The sequence below is a fragment of the Gymnodraco acuticeps genome, unplaced genomic scaffold, assembly GCF_902827175.1.
Source record: "Gymnodraco acuticeps unplaced genomic scaffold, fGymAcu1.1, whole genome shotgun sequence".
Classification (NCBI taxonomy): Eukaryota; Metazoa; Chordata; class Actinopteri; order Perciformes; family Bathydraconidae; genus Gymnodraco; species Gymnodraco acuticeps.
The window spans coordinates 219,983-246,390 of record NW_022991286.1 but is presented as its reverse complement, the minus strand read 5'-3'; the positions used below and the strand labels follow the sequence as shown (position 1 = coordinate 246,390).

At 40.0% G+C, this 26,408-nt stretch overlaps 2 protein-coding genes across 2 annotated transcripts; one reads left to right on the top strand and one right to left on the bottom strand.

Annotated features, from left to right (window-relative positions):
• Positions 1-845: 845 nt before the first annotated feature.
• On the bottom strand, positions 846-9,094 carry tmem199 (transmembrane protein 199). Its single transcript, XM_034239964.1, has 6 exons — positions 8,491-9,094; positions 7,672-7,745; positions 7,281-7,370; positions 3,410-3,452; positions 2,313-2,425; positions 846-1,774 (listed from the first exon to the last, which is right to left on the bottom strand). The coding sequence occupies exons 1-6, from the start codon at positions 8,672-8,674 to the stop codon at positions 1,679-1,681; spliced, it is 600 nt and encodes a 199-aa protein (XP_034095855.1). The 5' UTR covers positions 8,675-9,094; the 3' UTR covers positions 846-1,678.
• A 723-nt stretch (positions 9,095-9,817) lies between these two features.
• poldip2 (polymerase (DNA-directed), delta interacting protein 2) lies at positions 9,818-24,669 on the top strand. The gene is made up of 11 exons (XM_034239963.1): positions 9,818-10,068; positions 15,527-15,602; positions 15,845-15,945; positions 16,055-16,154; positions 18,491-18,566; positions 19,555-19,662; positions 20,398-20,534; positions 20,731-20,757; positions 21,762-21,887; positions 22,702-22,781; positions 22,943-24,669. The coding sequence occupies exons 3-11, from the start codon at positions 15,935-15,937 to the stop codon at positions 23,055-23,057; spliced, it is 780 nt and encodes a 259-aa protein (XP_034095854.1). The 5' UTR covers positions 9,818-10,068; positions 15,527-15,602; positions 15,845-15,934; the 3' UTR covers positions 23,058-24,669.
• The last annotated feature ends 1,739 nt before the right edge of the window (positions 24,670-26,408 follow it).

Genomic DNA, 26,408 nt, shown 5'->3' with positions numbered 1-26,408 from the left:
GAATATTATCGGAAAGGGTAATAACTTCATAATTAACTACGTCTGAAAGCAGAAGTCTGGGGAAAATAATTGCAAGTCTCTTCGGTGAGAATGTCACAAAATGATTTCAAAAGAAAAGCCAAATTCTAAGAAAAAAGGCTTATTTTGAAGAAAAGAGTCAAATTCTGATAAAAAAAAGTCAAAGTTTGAGATGCATTGTAGGACATGTAGTTTATGGGCAATGTGCTTCTGTAAGCGGCATGTAACCGTATAATAAACATATTATATTCTTTGCAAGCTCTTGTGGGGCCACATCAAGTGAAGTCGCGGGCCGGATTTGGCCCCCGAGCCTTGAGTTTGACACCCCTGGCTTAAAAGGACAGTTTACATCAAAAATAAAAATGTTCTTTGACCTGTAATGCTATTTAATAGTCCATAGTTGATGTACGATGTAAGGTGTTGTAGATGTCTGCCTTCTCTGTAATCAAATGGAACACGGTCACTAAGCTTGTTGCGTATGAAAAACTCAACAGGAATGACTTCTTCCAGAAATCATAACCAGGTTGCTCAAGCTTTAATGTGAATTTGCTGAAGAGAGTATATGCACGATTCTTTTTGTGCAGTAATATGATAGAAACAAAACTGTGCTGCATTAAATTGCTGACAAAAAGGCCTGCCAATTATTTTAAGTAACTAGGTCATGAATTCAGGAAAGATACATTGTTGATGAGTTTTTCAATTGTAATTTTAGCTTGCACATTTCAGAACAACAAGGCGAGGACCATCTGCTTCCAAGATGGCAGAATCTCCACGCTCAATAAACCAACACTTTGCAACTCACACAAAAACAATCTAAAGGATAAGAGTTTTTAAGATTAACATCACTTTATTAATCCCCGAGGGAAATTCAGTTATTTACTCTGTTTTTGTACACACATATGCCCATTGTAGTGACATGCACTGATATAGAGGTGTCAGAGCGAAGGGGTTGTTCGTTTTTTCGTCGCCCAGGAGAGGAACTGGCACCTCTGCAGCTAGCAGTTCAGACTATGTATTTTTGATCCGATCGGGACATGAAAGGCAACCCTTTGGTTCCCAAGCCAAGCCCTACAGATTGAGCAGTGGCCCCACGGCCTGCATTTGACCTGTCCTCGACCACAGGCCCACGGGGCGAACGCTGGAAGGCAACACTAACTGGTGGATTACCAATTGTAGGAATAAGCTCTAGTTAATCCAGATGATTTTATTACACACACAAATATGATTACATGATCTGAGAACAAAATTGAAAATGTACATTAAGTAAATAAACATTTATATTTAGGTTGTTGGATGAAGAACATTTAAAATTGAAAAAGAGCTGTAAATAAATAAGAAATATATTTAAATGTAATGAAAAGAAAGTCTGGTCAGGTGGTATGTAATGTCAGATAAAGCGACCAATATTCATTTTGAACCAATTAGCTTTCTTGTAATGTTGAAGCATCCATTTATTGCTTCTAGTATCCCTTTTTAAATTCTCAGTAACTCTGACCTTGCACAAAAATCTCACATATTTTCCTGTCAAATAAAAAGAAAACAAGTCTGTAGGGTTTCCTAGGCAAAGTGAAATGTCTGTTCTGAATCAGTCGGCCTGTTGGGGTTGCCGACGTTCCGCTTTAAGTTCTGACACAGGTCCCTGGTTCTGTGTGCATAGCGGCTATGGTTCTCCTAGTTCCCCCTCCATGGTCCGGACCAGCACATACAGCTCAGCGAGCCCCACAACAGAGGCAGCGATCACAGCCGCTAATACTCGCTGGAAAACAAATACAAAGCCAAAGTTAACCTTAACCTTTTGGTGAATACAAACACATTCAAAGAAAAGAACACCAGATATTGTCCCCTAGTGGTGACCTATGTAGTAAATCGACTATAAAAGACTACAATTTCTACGGCTCCAGCCTTTGAGAGACACATATATGTGCAACCTTTGTGGGAGATGCCGTGGAGACGGTTTTCACTTGAAATCTGACTTTGTAACTAACAACATAATAGAACATTTTTTAAATCATTGTATCTGAGTTTTGCATCTTTTGTCTTGGTTTGTTTGAACTAACCACAAGTCATACAAAATCAACACATCATCAGAAGCTCAACAAGTCCTCACAACTGTAAGTAAAACTAATAAAGAAAATACATTATAAATGTCTGTTTGAAAGTGTTGCTTAAGGAAACAAAAGGAAGGAAGTCGGGACAATAGGTTTTAAGCTGCCGAGATGAACAGCACTGCATGTAGCTACGTTAACTTGTATATTACATGTATAGTACAGATTTAAAATGAAATGTACTCTTACCGCTGCAGTGTCAGTGAACAGGTACTGACTCCCCATATATGAACAGGCAAAAGCAGCAACCACTGTGACCAGGAAGTTGAATATTGTCGCCACCACTGCTTTGACTGATCGCACTGGAGGAGAGAAAAAACAAACACAAGTTCAGAGGAAGTTCCTAAGGCCGGAGGGGATCATCGTTCATAGCGACGTCACTCTTCCTATCGTTGTGAAGCAGATTCACCAAGCGTTGGATTGTTCACCCGCTAATAGGGAACGTGGGTCTGGTTTGAACCGTCATGAGACAGGTACGTTTTACCCTACTGATGATGTGTTGTTGCAATAGTAATCCTCGGTTATGTGTATGTGATTATCCGCCTGACTGTCTGCAGCTAATCTAGCAAACTACTTACTAGGCCATTAGCCTAATATTTATTGTGCCCATTGATAACTGTATGTTCAAGGAATTTGATGTTGTTGTTGAGATGATTCACAGGTTGACTGGTTGACTCCTCTTAACTGGCAGGTTAAGCAAAAGGCATCTTCGTCAATTCGCTACCTTATGCCCTAAACCTTACCTATTCTGTTTCAGGACACAGTTTGGCCATGTTCCATACACACTGTGTTATAATACACTAGTAAGGCGATTAGGCGATAAATACATACACATTTCTGTTTTCTTCACCAGCATTACGAATGTAAGGGAGTGAGGAGGGAGTGTCTAGTGAAATTCTACTTTTTATATGATTGGCAGGGGAAGATCTGCACTCTATTGGACATCTTTTTCTAGTTTTCAATGTAATACTTTCATGGCTTTATGTGCTCCCGGGGCCTGTATCCTTCCAGTAGCTTTGCGCATGGTGCTGCATTGCTTCAACGATGGGAAGGAAGTGCTTAAAAGCTGCGGTGCCAGTAGAAGAAGGGAGAGGCGTCTAATGGAGGGACTGCTGGTGGTTCTGCCTCCAAACCTAGTATTTATCTTTGTTTAGATATGAACCAGAGACCTTTTTACATCCCCCTAACATATACAATATGAAATACATAAATTATATATAATTCAGCCTCTGATTTCTAGAATTAGGATCCTATAATAAGCGATGGCAAATGTGTATCACACTCACTTTCCCGTCCAAAATCTGCTAGCGATCCATTGCGGTTGATTTCCTGAAGACAAAAAAAGATATTTATCACAAGGTAAAATCTCTGAGATATAATATGTTTATTTTTTATCAAGTATCACATAATATTATCATCAATGCATCGTATTTTCTCCACGTATAGTAAAAAAAATGTCTACTGATCATAATTCCAGTGTTGAGGTCTACTAGAATAGATTTACATTGTTCAATGTTCCAAACTCACATTGGTTTCTCATACAGCATCTCTGTATAGTATGTGTATTCACTCTCTGTCCTAAATGGCTTGTTGGAGCTCCTGTCCCCCCCCCCCTCCCTATGAGCCCACTGTGCTCTGATTGGTCAGCTCCAACTCTGTTCTGATGAGTCCACCACCGTTGCAGCGGAACATCAGTGATTATGTGTTACAATGGCGTTAGCAACCAGAAAATGACACCAGGAATGACAAACAGATGAGAATGCTGCGTGGGGTCTGGGTGCCGTGTTGGCGGGACGTTGCGCGGCTCGCTGCTGTGAGGAAGGGACAGTGTGAGCTCTATTACTGGTGTCGTTTCCTGGTTGCTGCGTGGGGTCTGCGAGACAACGAGACATCGCGAAACTCAGCCTGAACTCAGCCATGGACGCAGGAAGGGGGGATGCTGAGGGGGCTGCATCACCCCCATCTGCGAGGCTCCACTAGCACCCGCACCCCAACCCCCCGCACCCCCAAACGCGGCGCACCTACAGTGTAAGCCCGTCACAGTTTCGCCGCTGACTGTTTACATGCATAAAAACCTTCATAACCAGGGCTGCACATAACTGGTGCGCACCTCCGCCAAAAAAAGAGCACCGGGTCATTTGAAACAAAGCGCATTTGCGTACCAACATTGAGAGAGGGAGAGAGAGAGAGAGAGAGAGAAGGGAAAAGAGAAAATAGAGGAGAGATGAGAGAGAGAGGAGAGAGAGAGAGAGAGAGAGAAGGGAGAAGAGAGAGAGATGAGGAGAGAGACGAGGAGAGAGAGAGAGAGAGAGGGAGAGAGAGAGAGAGAGAGAGAGGAGAGAGAGAGAGAGAGAGAGAGAGAGAGAGAGAGAGAGAGAGAGAGAGAGAGAGAGAGAGAGAGAGAGGAGAGAGAGAGAGAGAGAGAGAGAAAGATATTTGCGAGTTGCATACATGTATGAACCATGATATGTACTCAGGGTCGGCCCGTAGCGCTGGCTAGATGTTCGCCTAGGGCGCCAGATCTGTGGAGGTAAGTGATGAAAATGGGGATGTTGGCTTATCTGGCGCCCGCAGCTCACAGCCAAAATGCGAGGGAGAGAGGGAGAGAGAGAGGGTGCACCGGTACCAGCGCTGTTGTTATTAGAATCTGGTGCCGTGCTAGCTGCTCTAACGGATATAAGAAGAAGATGTTTTTACAATAATGTGGAGGGAGAGTCCTCTCCAGCCAGACTGATAACTACAGCTCAGTGAGGTAAAGGAGTCTTAGTCTAAGTTCAAACGGTTTGGTCGTAATTTATGTAAACACATATTTCCAAGGCACTCCTTTATAATTATTGGGATAAACAGGTTTTAAATCATTCCAATGTATACTATAGGACAGTAACCAAAAATATCCTTTAAAACTGGAGAGATTAAAAAAAATGCATAAATAAATGTTAAGGTAAAATAAGATATAAATGAACAACACAAATAAAATAAGTTACATTAATTTGTTATTGGCTATGGTAGGTTATTGGTTATGTTCACATACTTATTTGATTACATCCACTTGTCTAAGATGACAACAGAGACTTTCGACCCAAACCAGCTGTTGACTTGTGGATGCAAGCATCTAATCGCAGACTCAACCAGAGAGAAAGTAGTAGGCCTACATCATCAGCTACCATGTCTGACAGAGAGGAAGACAGTGAGGAGAACAGTCAGGAGGGTAGTGATGACAGCTTGTAGGATTACTGGTCGTGCTCATGTTGTCTTGTGTTCACCTCTGCATGTGTGTTACTGTGTTCACTAGTGCTGTAGCGACGCGTCGACTTCAAAATATCGTCGACGACATATTTCCGCGTCGACGCGTCGCTCCACACACGTGGGTCACCCAAAGCAAAAAGCAGTTCGCAATCGCACTTCAAACACAATGGAGACTGAAACGGCTACCACCTCCTCCTCACAGGATTGCGCACGAAGCCCCCAAACGAAAACATCTCGCCCTAGGTCTTCAAAAGCATGGGAATATTTTAAAGTTAGTCCAAAACGCAAAGATATTTATATATTTATATCTCACTGAGACTGCTGCATAGCCTAGCAGAAGCAGCAGCTAGCTGTGGTGGCTACCATTAGCAGCTAGCATTTGCTCTCCGATTTTTTACATAAAATGGAATTATGGATTATAAATTCAATCATTTTGTTATACATAGACGTTAAAAACCTATGGATTAACCGATTCAGCCGCGTTTTTTCTCATTTTAATGCCATTGAACACGTCTTTTGATCAGATTGACAGCTACGGTGGTAAGACGATCTCCCTAGAAGCTCTGTGAAGGTACGTGTTGTGATGACTGTATTTTGCTTCCCCTGTCGCGAGTCCGGATCACTCAGTGATGATACTATATACCTACTTAATCTGTGGAGTCTCAGCTTTAATCGGATATATTGTAAGTGCAGCTACGATAAGTAATAAGGGTACTTTTATCTTGAGTTCTGTGCCAATGTCCGTTAGCATTTTTCGCTCAGGGGTCATTTAGATGCTTCTTATGAGACTTGTGTTTTGTTTTGGTAAACATGGTTTGTATCGTCAGTTAGCTGAGATTATTTCCGTTAATCTGGTATAACACATTAATAGGTTCTTAAATATTAAGATCCTCTGAGACACAGTATCGCGAAAAAAAAATTGTTTACATTACGTTTTTGTTCATAACACACAAGGGGACGGGTAATAACTGGAAAAGCATGACATGGGACCTTCAAGGCTGCATTAAGTCTCACTCAATGAAAGAATGGTATGTTGAATACATTATAATATTTAGATGTGTTTCTGTAATACAGTCTGATAGCATGATTTATATCTTGCCTTTGTTATATTTGTAATGTTATTGTATACTGTATAGCAGTGGTTCTCAAACTTTTTTCAATAAATGTACCCCCTTTGAAAAAGAAATTCATCCAAGTACCCCCTGAGCAGCGCAAAAAAAATTGTTAGGGAAAAAATGCCTATATAAAGAGGTACAGTACAGCACTGCACCATCAGTGTCTGATTTATTAAAACAACAACCTTGTTAAACAGCATTAACATATGCATAATGCTATACTTTGCGGCCACACGCCGTTGCCAAGCAACACTTATTGTTTAGGTCCTTTGATAAGCAGGCAGTCATATCATTAACTAGAACTAGCTAGATCTGATAGATTTGGACATAAACGCGAGTGAAGTATAACCGGACGCGAGAGAGAGAACACGCAGCTCTGCATGATCACAGCTGTGACGGACCGTTGAGTGGAGCAAAATACACTAAGAGTTAGACCTAACACACTTAGCTATTTCATCTACTCTGGAACTAATTAAACTAGTTATACATATATTTATTCTTTACTGTCGTGTCACTTATTACAGGTTCAGCGAGCTGCACGAGACTGACGAGCTGTCAGGAGAGGGAGAGGAAAAGAGAGCACCCCGTTTATTGTTCCCATTTTATTATCCAGAATTACTGTAAACTTTTGAAGAAAGTAGTTAATCTACTATTATTAGTTTGTTTAAATGCATTACTTACGTATTTTTTTCATTAACATAAAATAAATCTCACGTACCCCCTGCAGTACTCCAACGTACACCTAGGGGTCCGCGTACCCCCATTTGAGAACCACTGCTGTATAGGATAAATTTACCTGAGTGTTGACATTTCGTGTGATTCTGTTGTATTCCTCATTGGCCAGCTTGGCTTTGATCCTCTCAAGACGTGCAACGAGAACTGGGTTCTGAGGGAGAAAAGTCACAATTTGATTTCAATTGTTTGGATCATCTTGAAGTTTATGAGCATACTTGGAAAGGAAAATACTGCACTTAAATTTGTATAGGGATAGGATACAGCTGTGGGCTCAAAAAACACTAAACTGTTTATTTTATCACAATGGAGCTTAAGTGAATGGTATTTTAACGTGTTAGCTTGCTGCATTGTTTCCTGCATGCTGTGATTACAACAAACACTAATGGACATGTTAGAGATTTAACAGACATATATAGTGCCTGTATATTGGGCGTAACCATGGTTTCACTTACTCTGGGAGGCTTCACAACCTCAGGCAGGTGCAGCGAGCTTTCCTCCAAAACCTCATGCAGGTAGAAGGGATGCCCTGCAAGAAAAAAGTCAAACATAACTTAACATTACATACTACTGGCATGGCTTCTAGTAGAGACTATTTTATATCGTGTGAGAACTCTTTAGCATTGGTTTGCTAAAGCTTGAAGACAGGAGTTAATATGTCTTTAATATTGATCACATTAATTGTGACTTTATCTTGGGATGTTGATAAATGAAATAATACAGTGAAAGCTTTATATTTACATTACCAACAGTTCATATTAAGTTCGTAAAAAATCCGCCATCAAATTATACTTTACTTTCACAGAGTTTAAGTATTTAACCATCATCAGTCTTGACTCTTCATAATGAATACGAAATATTAATTGATTTTTTGTATTTTAACCTTTTGAGTGGCAGTTTGTTTACAGTTTGTAAAGACACATTGTGTTTTTTTTAGCTTAGCACGAACATTTATTTTGATGGATTTCAAGGGGAACTTTGTGTCATCAAGGGTCTGAGTCTCTGTATTTTGGCTATACAGTTTGTTATGGAAGTAAACTTCAAAATTCGAAAAGATAAATAGATACATTTTATATATATATATATATACAGATAAAACCAAAATGCCCAAAAAGTGCCTCGACAAGGGTAATTTAGAAATACATAGATAACTATTATTGCCTTACGGTTACACTATATATAACGATAACTATATAAAGGACTAAATACCTAAAGGGTACATATGTCGTTTAAGGAAACAGTATCATTAACGTTAGTACATTACAGAACTTTACCATTGTCCTGGAGGTACTTCTTCAGTGTTCTGGCTGTACTGAAGGACAGGGTTGTGGGTTCTGTTTTTCCAAGTGTCTCCTCGAGTTCTTCCATCAATCTCTGCGGTAGACACGAGTCAGTCTTCTCTAATAATTCCGCCACCTTATTTCTGAATGAATCCCCGACCACAAACGACGAAGCCATGGCTAAATCCACCTGACTGTGACTGGAAGACTGCTGTAAAGCTTCGCAACTGTCTAGATAAATGTATATTTTGTCAAGCTACTTCACAGTGAACATATACCTACTTGAAAGGACGTCAATAATATCGTTAACTGTATAAATTATTATACAAATAAGTTCGGCGTTTATCAGCTAATAACGCTAGCGAGAGATAAATATAAAACACAAGTAAGCAGCCATGTTGTTTCCCTTGTGACATGATGATGCATTCGATCATGTGACCAACTCATGGGTAAAGAACCGTTACTATCATTGCGCATTTTGTTGTGTCAAATTGTATTTAAAGTCTTTGTTAACTTTCAAATGTATCTTGTGTTTTTTGACAAAATAATGTTTTATTCCATTATCAAACTCTAATGTTTCTCGCTGCACTACGTCTGAAATCCTCTCACAGGTGCCTTCACGGTCTGCTCACAAACTCGTCATGCCAAAACCGTGACGTCCCTTATGTTTCTGATGGGCAATTATTTGAAAATAAAATATTGCTTTTATCGCCTTCTTGCTAAATGTTTATTCTTGTATTTTTAGCATGCACAGCTCTTAGTAAAAATTACACAACGCTTGGTTCGGATTCAGTCCGTCTATTCCTGTGGATGTGGAATTTCCCACAAAATTAACCTTAGAAAAAAACGACGACAATTGTTTCTATCTCATCACCTTCAGTACCATCATGTCTTTAATGGGGATTTGGATTATTTGCCTAGTTTTATTTTTCAAATGGTGTCGAACATCATACCAAACAATCTGATATACAATAAAGTGACTTAATATAACTTATTCTAATTCACAGAATTACATTTGATTAATAATGTGTTTACGTTTATTTATTATAGTGATTAAATATAAATATTTTGAAGGATATATTCGATACAAAATGTTAAAGGAATTGTTAAACGTCATTATTGAACGTCATTTATTAATGAATAACCTCTATTTCCTAATTGAAACAACATGCTTTTCCAAATATCATACTTTGACTGTAACAATAAAGTCTATTTTTGTAACTAGCATGTAATGATAACACCAAACATACTGTTAAAAAAGGACACATAAATACCATGTGTATCTGAAGCTTATAATTGTCCTAAATACGACTCTTTCGACGTCCCCTGAATGCAGCATGTAACCTGATGTAAATGCGTGTGTGTTGAGCGTGCCAGGTCTAGAAACATGGCGGCCTGCGCGTTACGCCGAGGCTTGCTGAGCACTGTCAGTAAATACAACAAGAAACACGCACACAGGATACTGAGTGTGGTGGACAGCAGCAGCGGGTCCGAGGCGTTCAGACCGCGGGTTCAATGCCGAGCATGCGGGCTGTCCGGCGGCTTTCAGCAGAAGAGGTTCATGTCGTCACGGTAAGAGTGTCCTCCTCTGTCAATGCTAACATGCTAAAGACTTTAGCTAAGCCCTTCAAGATGACACCGTAAAACAAACACTGGTCATGTTGTTGTTGAGGGGACACATTCCTCGAGACGGTGCCTACGTGGTGTGCAAACATGAGCTAACAATTAGCAGCGCAAAAATGAGAACATGCTGTTGTCCTCTGCTGTTCATTAGCTAGCAAGTTAACCAGCAAGCATGGATTGGGCAACACCTGATCTAACTGCCTGCAACCTACTGAGTCAAAGCATGTTACATCCCTAGGTGCTGCCCACTGTTAGGAGTTAACACCCTCTCATTGCATTAAGATGAGTGGCATTATGGTGCAACGAACTGTTCATTATCAACAGAGGTATAGGAAGTACTCAGATCTTTATAGTAGCAATTATTCATTGTAAAAATACTCTGTTACAAGTAAAAGTCCTGCTTTCAAAATTGTACTCAAGTAAAAGTAGCAAAGTATCGGCATCAAAATATTCCTCAAGTACTCAAAGTACTCATTTTATAGTATGGCCCATATCAGATTTAACAATATAACATGTTTGTATTATAATTATTATTGCATAAATGTCAATGTTGCACTTGGTAAAGGTGGGGATTATGTAAATGACTTGATACACTGCTGGGTAGCTTAACCTTTAATAATACATACTGATTTGTTGGTTGAGTTATATTCTGATTTATAAATCCATACCTGCAAAGTAGCTAGTAACTACATTTGACTAATACAAAAAAGGTGGAGTAAAAAGTACAAAATAGCATCCAAAATGTAGTAAGTAAAAGTACACACTAGCATGTACTTGAGTACATGTACTTAGTTACATTCCACCACTGATGACACTACTCAAAGGCATTGTTTATGCAGGAAGCTCTTACTATAATTTGTCTGGGTTTGATGTAGCGTCCAATCAGTGATTGCATACACAGGCCTTGTCAGTGGTGGATAGTAACAAAGTACATTTACTCAAGAGCTTACTTACAATGTTGAGATACTTACTTTACAAGAGTATTCACAGGTTATGCTACTCTATACTTCTACTCCACCACATTTTAGAAGCCAATATTGTCTTTTTTACTCCACTTCATTGATTTAGCTGTACGTTACTAGTTCATTTTAGATTTAGATATTACAATACAAAATACTAATATAAATTAACTATTCAATGAACTTTGACATATATTTATAGGCTCAGATATCCAGCAGCAGTATATCAAGTTATTCAAATGTGCTCTACATTTACCAGCTTTTATAAAAAACACATCAATAATCATAATAGTAACCCCCTTACTCAAATATACTGTATGTGTTCTGAAATGGGCATAAGGGGTTTAGCTGAGATTCCACAATACTTTGTTACCCTAACAGAAACATAAGATATGTCAATGTTCTCACGGTTTCACAGTATCAGATCTCTGTATTAAAAGACCCTGAGGAAATATTCTTAAACACTAGCTGAGAAAGAGAGAGAGAGATATATCAAAGATAACATATATTTACCTGCTGCCACTTATGCATCGTCTGAATATCATTTAAGCTTGAATTTGATTGAAGTGTTGCACAACCAAGTCATTGATTGGTTGTAGAACTTCCTGTCAGACTAAAACAGTAAATGGCCACACATTGAGAAAAGGCTAGATCTCTGAGTTAAGGCACTCGGCACTCCTCTCCATTTGCAAGATTGAGACGGACAAATCTAAAGGACAACATTCATTCTCCAACATAATCTTAAAATAGGCACATTTAAAAATGATAACCGAAATATGGTGCAGCTGAAACGGTTGTTATTAGTGTTTTAGGCAATGTTTGTTCTTTTAAAAGTTGTGTTATATGTACAAAATATAAATGAAGCTGAATTTGGTCAATTGTATTTGTTCCAAGAGAAATTCTTAACAGTCAGATTTCCAGATACGACAAGCGTTTTCAGACTTAGTACTATCGTTAGTTACATGGGGACTGTTGCCATGACGAAACACGGACTCTTCTGAGGAGGAATTGCAAAGGCAACTTAAAAAGTATTTTTTTAAAAAAGGTTTGAATTGTTCTAAGATGGAATAGCTAATCTCATCAAAATGTGTTTCCTTCTGGTTCATTGCTCTAACTCCAAGTCGATTTAGATGAAATGATCAGCTAAACAAAATGTAGTTATAATTGAGTGTTTTAGGCCAAACTGTTGCAAACACATATTATTTCTGACAGCTCCTATTTGTTGTGTGAAGCCGAAGCATTGTCTCTCAAAGGCTGTGATTTAGTGCAGTGAGAAACCAGTTGGTCCTTTTAGTTTCTGAAGCCGCCTCTACGTTACTAAACGGAAACAAAGAGCTGTAAGAAACTTAGATAATGACAGAAAGCTGTGTATTTGTGAAATGTAGCTCCGTGACAGGAAGTTAAGGTGTGTGTACACAGTCTGTACACACAGTTTGAAATATCTGAACGGGTCAGCACCAGCTCTCACCTGAGTGTAACCTCTGTCTTATTACCAACATGTCTCTGACATGATGGCAGCTCTGTGGCACACTGACCTGGCTTCATCCTCACGTACAATAGGAAAAGGATGAAGTGAAATGGATGCTTCCTGTGTTTACTGAGAGGAGCACTTGGCTACTCACCAGGGCAGGGGTCGCTTTGGGCTGAGGGTTTGCAATGGGTTAGCTATATTTAGATCTGGTTATCTGCTCAAACAGTGTATTGGTAGATTGTTGTAGAGACGGAACAGAAGTCTGCAAAGTGGAATGACTGCTTTTACATTTGCATCATATATTGATATCTACAGTGTTTTCTATTTCAACTCCAAAATAATGACATTAGTGCTGTCAAACGATCATTTTGTTTCACTTTAATCACAGTAATAATCTGAGTCAGGATTCATCAAACATTTTAAAATAGTAGTATTTACTTTTTGGGGGGGGGGATAAAACTAATAAACGTGTGGTGTGTTACGGAAATACATTCAACTAGTAAGACAAATCAAAGTGTTGTTTTTTTTACTTGTTTATGACATGATTTCTGAATGATTGGACTTAAGTCCGTCAATATCCTGACGTGTCGCTAAAGCACTCGACAATGAAGGGTGATCTATTTCATTTAGAAAATTCCACTTTTTTAAAACCAACATGGCTCACTTCAAAATGTTGTTTCAAAACCAAACCCATCGTCACTTCTGGCTTTATGATACGACGTCAAATGATTTGCTACCACCATTTTTCCATTGTGATGTTAGTTTAAACAGACACTGAAGTGTCATCTGTTTGACTTAAATCAATTGTTAAAGCCGTTGTTATGGAGAGCTGCTGCGATTTATAATGTGCATACTGGAATCCTGCCAACGCTTTCAAACTGAAAGCACTACTTTTTGCCAGTTCCTCTACTTTGTGGGCGTTTTCTCTGCCGTGGTAAACATCTCCGCTGGAACGACGGCAGGAAGTTGGGGTCAAACTTTGCAATCTGATCAAGTTGCGTACATTTTGTTTTAGCACATTAAAGTTTCCAGAATATTCCCAAGCCTTGAAGTTGACAGCCCTCAATTCAATACATTTAAAGTGAAACACATTTAAAGTAGGGTTTGTTTTAAGTCCAAACACGATTTGTTGATATCATTCTGATATTTCTTATCTTAAACAAAGCACCCCCCTTATCTCAGATGTCTCTATTCAGTGCAATGGATATGAGTCATAGCATCTCTTCAGCGCAGCACAAAGTGTTACTTGGCATTCTATGAATAGACACGTGTATATTTAAGCAGATATAATGCTGCATTCAAGACATGTTGGAAGCGCTTATCAGAAGACATGCATGAATGAATGATCTCTCAGTCCCTAAGATATTTGGCCTTATTACCAACAATGTCCCTCTTTTACATATTTAGAATCCTGAGAAAAAAAACTTGGTGTAAAAGACTTCATTATGTGAAATCATCACTCTCTGTTGCATATCTTTAAAAGTATAAATGCCCGGAAGAAGCTCCGTTAGACCAACCTGTTTGTATCAAGACTTTTACCCGTAGGAGTTGTTTTTGAAAGAAGTCATGACTTCTAGCAAGGAAACATGGATTTAAAGAAAGCACAGTATTGAACATATTTTAAAAATATCTGCTTTGCAATTGTTGTCATTTAACATGATTGGCTGTTTCCAAATATCATCTCCATCGACATTGTCGGATATGTAATGGTCGTCTGAAGAATCGATGCAAAACTACTGATTGTCCTTAACACGAGACCATTGGTTTGCAAACAAGAAACTGATTTGATTTAAGTTGGACTTGAAACATATTTTTCATAGTAAAATCAGGTTACCTTATTTTTGCTCAATATACCCATGATAAGAAAATAACCTGAGACTGTGATTTAATCCCACATATATCCACATCATTAATCCCCCCTCTTCATCTCTGTTGTAAAGATTAGCTTTGCAGGGAGCACAGAAGTATACTTGTTATTTATTAGAAGTGACCAGCTGTTGTTGTCAGTGGTGATATTATAATATATGTGTGTGTGTGTGTGTGTGTGTGTGTGTGTGTGTGTGTGTGTGTGTGTGTGTGTGTGTGTGTGTGTGTGTGTGTGTGTGAGGCTGCAGGCAAGAACATTGAGATTAGGACAAATTATATTCTTCTTGTTGATATCTGAAAAGTCGAGGTGTTTTATTCAATCCTGTCAAAGTTGTGATTGGGATTACGACTGAAGGGGGGGGGGTGATGTGAGGATGCAGCAGGATTTCTAAAGGGATGAATGTAATGGTCTCTAGGAGGGGAAATCCTGACGCCTATTCTCTTCAGAAACTGAGGGATTCCCTGCCGAAGCTCCTCTGGGATTGATGGACTGTTTGTGTTTGTCCACAGGAAGTTGTTTTGATCAAAGTCCTCTTGTTTTGCTTGTGTATGTTAGTTTGTGGTCTTGTGTTCAGAGGTGGGTTTTAAACTAGTGCTGTCTATCAATAAAACAATTTGAATCATGTTGGTCACACTAGTGTTCACTATTTCTGGTGGGAGATACATCTAATACAGGTGTGGTGTGTTAATAAAGAAATGCATGAAAAACGGTCAAGTCAGAGGTTTTTGACTTTTAATCAAAATCACACAATTTTCCAACACTTGGCTAAAGCAACGACAAAGCCGCTGTGATCGAGAGCCGCTGCGATCACCCTCTGTAAAATGTGCTCCAAACAGGACATATACTCGTATGGTAGCATTCACATTGCAATGACCCTCTGCATAATGTGCGCTACGCTTTCTTTGCCTTTTCACGGCCGTGCAGCTCATTGTCCGCGATGGAGTTACGGGTCAACTTTGGGTCAAACTTTAAATTGCGTTATTTAATTTTTTTAGCACGTTAAGGTTTGCAGATTAGTCAACAGTGTTAACGGGCCTATTAAAACACCCTTGAATGCACAGCACACAGGGTTCAGTGTGTGATGGTGTTGCCTGTGTTTGGCAGGAGCAGGCCTGAAGGGAAGATTCTGGAGACGGTGGGAATGTTTGAGGCTGTGAAGCAGCACGGGAAATATGAAACGGGACAGGTGAGTCACTTCCAGTCACAAACACAACACACATTGGATAGCTCTTATCAGACCTCCTTTTGAATAATACTGTATTATCCTATGTTTTCTGGTCTGTTTTTAAGTTTTGACACAACATTAAATTAGTTTTGTTATGATGGCACATTGATGTGATCCTGTCAAGTGACTGTAATCCCATCTACTTTCTTTTATTAAGCCCCCTGCAGATGTCATCCAATGTTTGCTTGTTGTTCTCTCCTCAGCTGTTTCTCCACAGTGTGTTTGGCTACAGAGGCATCGTCCTGTTCCCCTGGCACGCCCGCCTCTAACGACAGAGGACAATCACCCCTCCCATGTCTGAAAAGTAACCTCCATTTCTGGCTTTAGACTACACCGAACGGACAGTCCTCATTGGCTTGTTTGGAGGCTTGTTTAACTGAGATCTTTTTCTATCTCTTACTTTCTCTCCTCAGTAAACCTGACCCTCCGGGTGCACACGGCTCCAAGGAGGTGAAGGGGAAGACTCACACATACTACCAGGTCCTGATTGACACCAAGGGACTGCCCTCTATAGTAAGTCACTATACAGTTACAGTAGGGTTTTAGGACCCACCTTACATTGCACATACATCGGAGGAAGTCAAGACAAGCAAGAAAGTGGAGCTGGTTGAAGCTCAGGAAGACATTTGGAATTTCAATAACTATTAATTTTGCCATTATTCCTTTTATATTTGCTGCATCATTTAAGTCCCGATTTCAACGGAAATCCTCTATCCCTCACATTTAAAGAGCCTGTGACAGCCTCCAACAACTGTTGTGCAATGAAATATTGGGCTACTGGTAATCTCGAACCGTCAGCTTAAAAAAGAAGGTGCGATAAATATCAATTTCGAACATCGTGGGGAAATTCCTTCGACTCATTTTGAAGTTTTGGGGAAGCCGGAAGTGACGTCAATGCGGGAACGCTTCACTGTGCGGCGAGAGAGCCAAACACGGACAAAGTGTGTTGTTATGCGTAGAAATGGTGAATTACTGAGTTTAGGCTCGTTAATAACGTTTTAATGAAGTTGACTACAGTATATTCATATTTGTCAGTGGTTTCATGTCAAGTCGGCGAACATAAACATAAATGATCGTGGTGAAGATGATGATTAAATTAGGATTAAAAATCGGTAGTGAGAGCTACTGAATTTCCTCCCGTCGAATGTGATATAAAAACAAATCGATTATTTTTGTAGTTGTAAACTTAAGTGGATGAAACTACATTTATTAGTGCTTTCATGTCAATTCGGCGAACATATGATAGATTAAATGATCGTGAGGATGATGATTAAAAATAATTTGTTTCTGCATTTCCTGATGAGAAAATAAACCGATGCTTTTTGTAGTTGTAGTACACCAACATGGATTAAACGTGTGTTTTTTTTACCACAATGTTGGGGAAATTAATGGATAAAATGCACTTATTATTATTATAATTATTATTATTCCCACTCCGATCGGGACACTAGGTCCACCGTTTCCCCGCAGCGAGGCTCCCCCCGTTGACAGTTTACGTGGGCTGGGCTGGGTGCAGTGGCGGACTGGCCTTCGGGACGAATCCCGATGGGCTGGTACCGAAGTGGGCCGGTTGGATAAGTCACTAGCACATCCCCCACTCCCCCCGTTGACAACTTACTAGCAGTACCGAAGTGGGCCGGTCGAGAGTCCCGGGATGATTTTTAGTCCCAGTCCACCACTGGCTACATGACCGTATTATCGCCCATATTGACGCACCTAATTCCTAAACTTCTAACAGATACAACATAAACCGATCCTTCAGCCTCATGAGCTCTCAGACACGTTCAAAATTAAACTGTCATCGCTGTCATCGCTTGCTGCTGTGTGCACCATGGTGCGTTTACATGCAGATGCTGGGATCCTGAACGGTGCAGCTGGAGCGCTGTGCCCGCAATGACGTCACACATAATTTGGCGGGATTTGAAGAATCCCCGAGAAGATCCAGAATATGGTCAACATTGAAAGGGCAGATTAATGGTTATCAAAGTACAAATATCCAAAATCAGTTCAGTAACGGTTTCAAGGGACAATATTTACTCAAATGGATGGGTTTGGATGATGGGGGAAACTCGTGTCACAGGCTCTTTAAATAGTAAGCCATATTCACATTGCTTCAAAATAAAAATATAAGTAATGAATACTTGTTCTTAAACCCATAGAATCCTAATAATTATATTCCTAGTTGTTACACTCACTTACACAGACCTTTGGGACAGACATTTGATAAGAGTGTGTGACATTTTTTTTCCTTCACACATATTGTCCGTGGAGAGGTTGTAATATATCTTAAAGAGGCCCTATTAAGCTTTTGGGGGTTTGGGTGTGCTATATAGGTTTTTGTGCTATATAGGTTTGTGTGCATGTAAATGGTCTATAAGGGCTAAAATCCCAAATTCTTATGAGAAATATTACATTACATTTAATTTAGCTGACGCTTTTATCCAAAGGGACTTACAATAAGTGCATTCGACTAAGAAGATAGAAACTTGAAGAAAACAGAATCATATAAGTACATCAGGTTTCATAGAGCCAAACATTTCAAATGCTACTCAACTGGCTTTAGGTAAGCCAGCCCTTAGTTAGTCTTCAAGTTATTTTTTTTTCATTGTATTGCTCGAAGTGTAGTCGATAGAGATGAGTTTTCAGTCTTCGCAGCTTTCTGCTGTCCTGATGTCAATGGGGAGCTCATTCCACCATTTTGGAGCCAGGATATAAAGCACTTTTTGACCATTTAAGCATGTAAACATGAAGTGCAATGAGTGTTAATGCTCCATGGAGACAAAGCTAGAACAGTGTGAGAATCTAGCTCTGGTTGTCCTGTCAGCAGTGTGTCTCTGTGTGTTCGACAGTCTCAGAGGTCCCAGACGGAGGCAGTGACGTTTCTAGCAAACCATGACGACAGCAGAGCCCTGTACGCTATCCCAGGTATGCACAGTGTTCACAACATGGCACTTCAATGATACATTACAGAGGTTCTGTCAGGTTAAATGCTTTCAGCAGACCTAATTAAACACTCATTCTACCACCACACCACTTTCCATTGTCAAATTTCCCTTTGAAGATTCAAGTATTTAACACCCACTCTTAACATTTTGATTAATTAGATCCACTACAGCAATGTTTTAAAGCTAGATGGCCTATTACTGCTGTTATTTCATTTATTCAAAACAATGATGAAGGACATAGTTGAGCTTTCATTTCAAAACGATGATGTGTTAACTGAATTAAATAGAGTGCACAAGGCGAGATTGCCTTCTAGGTTACCATATGTGCTCACACCATTACATGCACATGGTCAACATTACAACCATTAAACTCTAACGAGAACAATGAGGGTAAAACACCATCTGTTTTGGCAAATACTCCCTAGTCTAGTTTAGCTAAAAACACCAATACTGTCATTAGTGAGTTGTTAACTACGGAGTCTCCTCTGCTCTGCTGGACATGTCGCCCAAATCATATCACTGTTGTTGTATATCCCACATCTAACAGTTTTGAATGGGGCATTCATGATAAACAATACAAATAAAAAGCTATTTCTGAGGAAATAGTCCAGCTCAGCTTGTAAAGAGGATTCAATATATATTTTTATTTTCTCGCTTTCTTGTATTGTGTTGTATAGGTTTTTTTCTGTGCATAAAGGCTTACATCTCTGTATTCCCTCCAGAGGGAGTTTCTCTCCCCCACGCTCCCCCCCCCGCCTGAAACACCTCCATTTAACTCCTTTGTTTACTACCGTAACATAGTGACATCACTTTGTAAAACTTGCACTTCTATTTGCTAGCACTCCAACGCATTGTATGTGATGGGCCACTCTCCAGTTTAGCTCCCACAGTATATGAAACGTCCCCTTGAGGCATTCATTGCTCTCTGTCTCGTCCCCATGTGGCCGTGTGTGTGTTTCTGTCATCAGGTCTGGACTATGTGAGCCATGAAGACATCCTGCCCTATAACTCTACGGAGCAGATCCCCATCCAGCACGAGCTGTTTGAGCGCTTCCTCATGTTCAACCCTGCCAAAGGTACACTCTCTTCTGGAGCGGCCACATCATTCTTCACACACCTTTTACAATGCAGAGTCTCACTTTAGTCTTGTTTTTAAGACTTTTTTTTAATCGTAGTCATAGTATTTTATTCTAAGGGAAATATTGTAGATCTTTAAGCAGTTGTCGGTTTAGTTAGTATTCTTTTTTTTCAAAGCCATTAAAGCAATATTTTACCCACAAAACGACCATTTGAATATCAATTACTTACCCTGTGATACCTTGAATTAATTAAGAAAATGTTGTTATTTCTGCATGAATTCAAAAAGGATAAGTGTTCAATATGAATGGAAGTAAATGAGAGCTTAGTTAAACAGAAGCAAAACTATGCATAGTTTGTAAAATGATGTATTGATATTGTTTTGCTGCTGTTCACACAGCCCCTATTAATTCAATTCCTAAGAACTTAATTTGTTTTTGGATCCTTGTTCACTGTCAAGCCCAACCAGAAACATTTTCTAAGCAAATAAATGTATCACGTTGTGAGTTTTGATATACAAATGGTCCTTTTGTGGGTGAAATATTCACTAAATAGCTTTGATGGTTGGCTGTCTAGTGTTTTCAAGCCAATATCGAATGAATGAATGTATTTCCCTGATGCAATGAGTCATTTAGTTTCACTTCTGGTTCAGATCCGACCATTGACATTTACCGTTTACGTGGTCGATGTAACAAAAACCTGTATTGTGAGTAAACATGTGCTTTGTCCTGTAGCTCCACCATTTACACCCAGAGACACCCTGAAGGCGTGGCAGGAGAAGAACCACCCCTGGCTGGAGCTGTCAGACGTCCACAGGGAGACCACGGAGAACATCCGGGTCACTGTCATCCCCTTCTACATGGGCATGAGGGTAAATGACCAAACAGCATCTAAGTTCAGAGATCTGAAGCTGCTGCAAACACAGCCTGTAGCACACTAGCTCGAGTATTAGCCACATCGCACTGACCTAACTTTAGGTCTGCAAATCGAGACTATGGCTGTGACTTTGCTGTTTTCTGTTTTGGTTGGTTCTGTTAATGCTAATGGATATTCTCTCTGATTCTCAGGAGGCCCAGAACTCCCATGTATACTGGGTGAGTAGCAGATGTTTCTCTTCTGTGGGGAATATGTAGTCACTTTGGGAAATGAACACCAGCTACAAGTAGGGATGGGTATCGTTAAGGTTTTAACGGTACTACTACTTTTATCGATACCGCTTATCGGTCCGGTCTTTTAACGGTACTCTTATCGGTTCTTTTGGAGAGAAAAAAAGGTAAACTAACTAAACAAATTGTGAACAAAAATAACATTGCTTTTTATTTAAATTAAATACATAATATTTCACATCAAAAGAAACAACAATGTTTTAACAAATCGTATTAAATAATGTGATGACAGAACTGTAAACAGAATAGCTGAAACTTTAACAAAATAAATAACTCAGTTACCTCTAATCATTAACCCATGTTTGTATAATTGAGTTAACTGCGTGTGTTGCTGCTAGCATACAGAACACCTGACGTGGAAACGTTACTCGTGGACGGGGCTACAGAGCTGCTAGAAAGACAGACGAACCCGGTGCATTCCTCCGTCTGAATGTGGTGCACTTTTGCTAAATGTTTAAACAAATTGCTCGTGTTACCGCCCCTCCATGCTAAACTCTGTTGGCAAGGAGCATTGTCCACCTGGAGACGGGTAAAGTTTAACCACACCTCGGAGCGCTTCTCTCCGCCATCTCCTCCATGTGTGTGTGTTGCTGCATGTAGCAGCTGCGTGTGTGTAAACTGCCCCGCCCCCTCGCAAGCAGGCGCATTTTGCAGTCTTTTTGCGTATTAGAAACGGAGTTGGTGACACTAAAACTGCAATATAATGTTTGTGTAGCAATAATACATACGACATATATTTTTGACATGTCTTCAGTACCGATAAAAAGACCGATAACGTCGGAGCTTAACGGTACCACAGTCTTTAATAATTCAGCCCCGGGGCCCGTTTAATACCGGGGCTCGGTACCCATCCCTAGCTGCAAGCACTGCTTTATTCCACCTTAGTCTGCATACTCAGTACTCTGACATTTGTGTGTGTTGTCTCCCTGCAGTGGCGGTACTGTATCCGTCTTGAGAACATGGGCGCCGAGGTGGTTCAGCTGAGAGAGAGGCACTGGAGGATCTTCAGCCTCTCAGGAACCCTGGAGACCGTCAGAGGACGAGGAGTCGTAGGGAGGGTCAGTACACCAAAAACACACACGATGTCACAGGAGGGCGGGGAGAGAACTTTGTTTCAAATTGGGAACAAACATCCTCAGTCACTCAACGATGAACTGAATTTGGTGGTCAAAGGTCAAGATCTCGGTGACTTCATAAAACATTTTTGGCCAACAAACTCAAATGAATGCGCTAATTATGACAATTGTAAACAAATGATGACACAATTATATTTTTAACCTTGTGAATTATATTTGTTATCTTCTTAACATCTTCACACCAGGTTTTCAGTTTCTGTAAGATGTTAATGTCCTGGAAAATGTGAGCAATTCCGGTCAAATATGGTCTGTGTAGTTATTGAGCTTTTAAAGGCAGGCTATCTAAATAATGACATCATAAAGCCATGCACATTCATAATACTTTCTGTTTGCAGAGCTGCTACGCTGCAAACACAATCAATACAACTGGCTTAAGGGCCAACGGAGTAATTTAAATATTACTGGATTTTTACTGGTACTGACTTTAAATATCCTATCTTTAACGTTAACAATACTGTTAAAAAATTGTTAGTTTTGTCCCTAATGCGTACTAAAAACTACTCCTAGGAAGTCCAGATAATTATACAATACATTTGTTATCAGATGTCAATCCAACTACATCTTTGAACATTTTTTTCTTAAGATTTGTATGACCTACCAACACCTTCAATATATTAATGTTTTTATTCTAGCTGTGAGCAGCTTCTCCCTCCATTATAGACAAAAGTGTGCATCAACAATGATTTGTGTAACCTTGTCATTTTGTTCTTGTGTGTTTGTGTGTGTGCTGTAACAGGAGCCGGTGTTGTCAAAAGAACAGCCGGCCTTTCAGTACAGCAGCCATGTGTCTCTACAAGCCCCCAGCGGACATATGTGGTGAGTTTGCTCCGTCTTGCATTACTCAACTGTTAAATAAATCACATCACTGCTTCATATTCTGCTGTTTCATATTCACCTTCAAAGGCTTAACGTAACTTGAAATATGCTCGTACATATGTCTGAAACTAATTCATGCTTTACTCTCTGTTTATGTTTAGGGGGACGTTTCGGATTGAAAGAACCGACGGCTCTCACTTCGATGTACGCATTCCCCCCTTCTCCCTGGAGAGCAACAAAGATGACAAAGCGCCCCCCGCTGGCTACACGTTCTAACTGCCCGTAGTCTCCCCCCAGCCTGAGAGGCCCTGACACTCCGTCAGTCCTGGTCCTCTCTGGGTTGTCTGGATTTGTCCTTCCCTCTGTAACTGACTGCGTGAGTCAGTTATGCAAAGGAGAATTATAATTTTCTACATCATCCAAACAAAGGCACGTGTGAGAGTGCATCAAACAGCAATATGTCATTAGGTTAATCATATAGAGTGGTGCAGTGATGGCGTATTTGTGTAGGTCAACCTGAAAGTTAGCATCACAAGGGCTGCCTCGACAGAAAGCAATGGGATTTTCAATATATATGGAGGAAAATAAGCTTTGTGGCCAACACACGTTAATGATACTGAACAGCTAGAAGATACGGACATTCACGAGTTGGGTGTTTACTGACATATTTTATGTCGTAGGACAAAACACGGACCTTATTTCAGGCTTCTAACCAAAAACATGTTTAAAACCCAATGACTTTGAGACAAGGAAACCTGAAATGGTTAAAAAAATAATTTCCGGATTTTAGAACTCATGACTGCGCCACTTTGTATGATATAGAAGAGAAATCTTCACTGTTTTAAAGATACATGCAGTCAAGCGGAACAGTGCTGGGAGGTTGATTTGTTGTTGCCAAGCTGAGCTGGACACTTTGAGTATCTGACAGCTGAACATCTTCGCAGGTTGGTTTTACTTCCTGCTGAGCTCTGAAAAGAGAAACGGCTCCCACTGAGCTTCACACCGAGGCCTCAGTAGGACACTTTTAAGTGACCATTAAGCCATCACTTTAGCTACGTGTTACAAACTATTCTTTGATACTTTCTGTTTGAATTTAGGATAACATGTCGCATTACTTTTATTTTGGACCCGATTTGACGTTCATGTTTTTAATCAAGCCTGGTCACCGTTCAGTGGTGTCAGCTGTGTGGGCCGCTGATGGAAGGGAAATCGGATGGCATTCTGGTCCGCTTTTAGTGCTGAAGTTACAGTGTCTGACAACATTATAGAGCAGCGGATGGAATTAGGGTTGATACTCGTCAACAGAAAATACGATTATTTTTCGCTTTCTCATTTGCGCTGTCTCAGAAATGCTCTTATATCTTTTCTGAGTCGTACATTTTGATGAACACACTAAAAATAAATCTGTAAATATTACAGATAATCTTTCTTTTTAGTCTGCATCATTTAGATACATTCCGAGGAGATTTTCTTGATCTGTGATTCTCTTGATCGGTGGTTCAAAAACTGGGATTTCCATCCGCATGTGATCCAATGGTGTCGAAGATCAAACTGAGTGAACTGTATGTGTTGGCAGCAAAAAAATTATGTCTTCTTTGCCGGAGCGTTGAGCCAAGTTATTGTTAGAATAACAAATGCAGCACACCTTTATTAAAAAAAAGAATGAAGTTTTAACTCGTGAACACCTCTTTGGTTAAAGCCTATTGTTTGAATTTGGATCTGTGACACGGACAGTTCTGAGCCTGGATTTTCTCCCTGGTAAAGTGAGCAAATAAAGCTAACAATTCGTTTCGCTAAGTGATTTGAGGTAACTATGATGGTTGAAATACTACTGTAAATAAAGATGTAAGTAAAGGCATAACAAATAAATGATACCTTTTGAAAAGCCCATGTTGACATTTCTTGTGTTAGTCTCAAGGCCAATACAGTTGATATGAGAAGAAAAAACAATCTTAATCTGTTAAATGATCTTCAATCCTTAAAAAAATCGACATCCTTTCTCATACACAGTAGGCCTACTACTAATATTACTACTACATGAAGATTGTTGTTTTAAAATGATTTAGTTTATGAACTTCAAACGGCCACCACCAGAGGTCAGTGCAATCTTTCCTTTATTTTTCTGTCTACATATACTGTAAATCAGAGGTGTATGTACTATATGTGATCAAACGGCATTGAATCATGCTGATAACATGAAAATAACTCCATACTTCCTTTGTAGAATGGAATAGTCTATATGCTTTCTTTCAGTTTATCTGAACATCTTATTTTAAATTTCACTTGCACTTAAATGGTGAGGTAAAACTACAATTCTTGCATTACAAAAAAGATATATCTTCTAGTTCATGCTAAATGAAAATATAAGAGTAGGCCGAACATAGTGTCTTGTATTTTCGATGCAAAAAGCCAAACTCGATATGAAAACCTATCTTTTAAATATTGCTATGTTGCTTATGACGAAGACCAAATAATTTACAGACATTTACAAATTAATAGCATTCTCTATAATACATTCGACACTACTTCGCATATTTAAACTATTTTTAAGTTGTAGGCCTATTTAACAAAGGTATTTGCAGTAGCCTATAAGGTACATAATCCAAAGGTCATATGTTTGTGTCAAGTTGTGTCAGGATTTACCCTCGCCACTATGCTAGCCAGCTACATTGCACAATTTGTTTATTCGATAATAAAACAACATTTTCTAATAAACGATATGCCGATTAACTAGAAGACCATAAAGGATAACAACGTATGAGTCATCTTGAACCAAAACTGTCAACGTATGGAAAGCAGCAACGCTACATTAAAGTGACGCATTAATTAATGAAAATTGGCACAGCCGGAGAAGAAGTGTCGTGTCTCGAGCTGAAACTGCAAACTTGGCGATGTGCTCCTGCCCAGCCCTACCCATTACTCTGCGAGGAGGGTGGACTTGTGCTCATGTGCACTCTCCGCGCGCCCCCCACTCAGTTGAACAGAGGGTGCGATACATAATTCAGTCCCAGCGAGGGAACACCAGCCCGGCCTGTCAGCCCGCGGAGCCGCAGCCTGTGTCGAACTGAGACGCCAGTGCGGCTGCTTCCTGCTCCGGAGCGGATGGAGACTCAACCTTGGAGAAGGACGAATGCGGGTTTGTTTCAGCCTATGCGTGCCTTTCCAGCGTCGGAAGGACAGGGCAGAGCGAGCAGCGGTGATCTTCAGGAGACGTAAACATTGCCATGCCCTGCTGCATGCACCATCTTCTGCGATCCGTCTCCTCCTTGTCCTCCGAGCTACTGTTAATAGGAAACATCAGAGAAGAGTAGGAAAATAACCCTGCTGCCGAAGGTACATTATTTTAGAGATGTGGTGAAGTTGCGTGTGGGATAGGAGGCTGCAGCCGTCTGCACTGAAGGCATCCTGCATCCTGCATCCTGAGTGCTGTGTCCGTGTTTTGCGGCCATGCTGCATGCAGCATCCTCCGAGCTGTTCTCGACCTGAGCTGCTCTCTCTGGGATTTACAAGTTCCTGAAAGCAGACAACTAGTAACTCCAATTCCTAATGTTATGGAGTAGTATTTTGTATTCTTGGACTTTTCCTTCCTCTTTGTAACACTGAACATTTTTCCTTCGCAGTTTGGAA

Excerpts from the sequence above, each read along its gene's own strand:
- poldip2 (XM_034239963.1), top strand. Across the intron at positions 20,535-20,730 it reads CCTTCTACATGGGCATGAGG|GAGGCCCAGAACTCCCATGT; the intron begins GTAAATGACCAA and ends TCTGATTCTCAG. Across the intron at positions 20,758-21,761 it reads AGAACTCCCATGTATACTGG|TGGCGGTACTGTATCCGTCT; the intron begins GTGAGTAGCAGA and ends GTCTCCCTGCAG.
- tmem199 (XM_034239964.1), bottom strand. The coding sequence starts at position 8,674 with ATGGCTTCGTCGTTTGTGGTCGGGGATTCATTCAGAAATAAGGTGGCG. Across the intron at positions 7,746-8,490 it reads GAAGTACCTCCAGGACAATG|GGCATCCCTTCTACCTGCAT; the intron begins GTAAAGTTCTGT and ends TTTTTCTTGCAG. Across the intron at positions 3,453-7,280 it reads CACGAAATGTCAACACTCAG|GAAATCAACCGCAATGGATC; the intron begins GTAAATTTATCC and ends TTTTGTCTTCAG.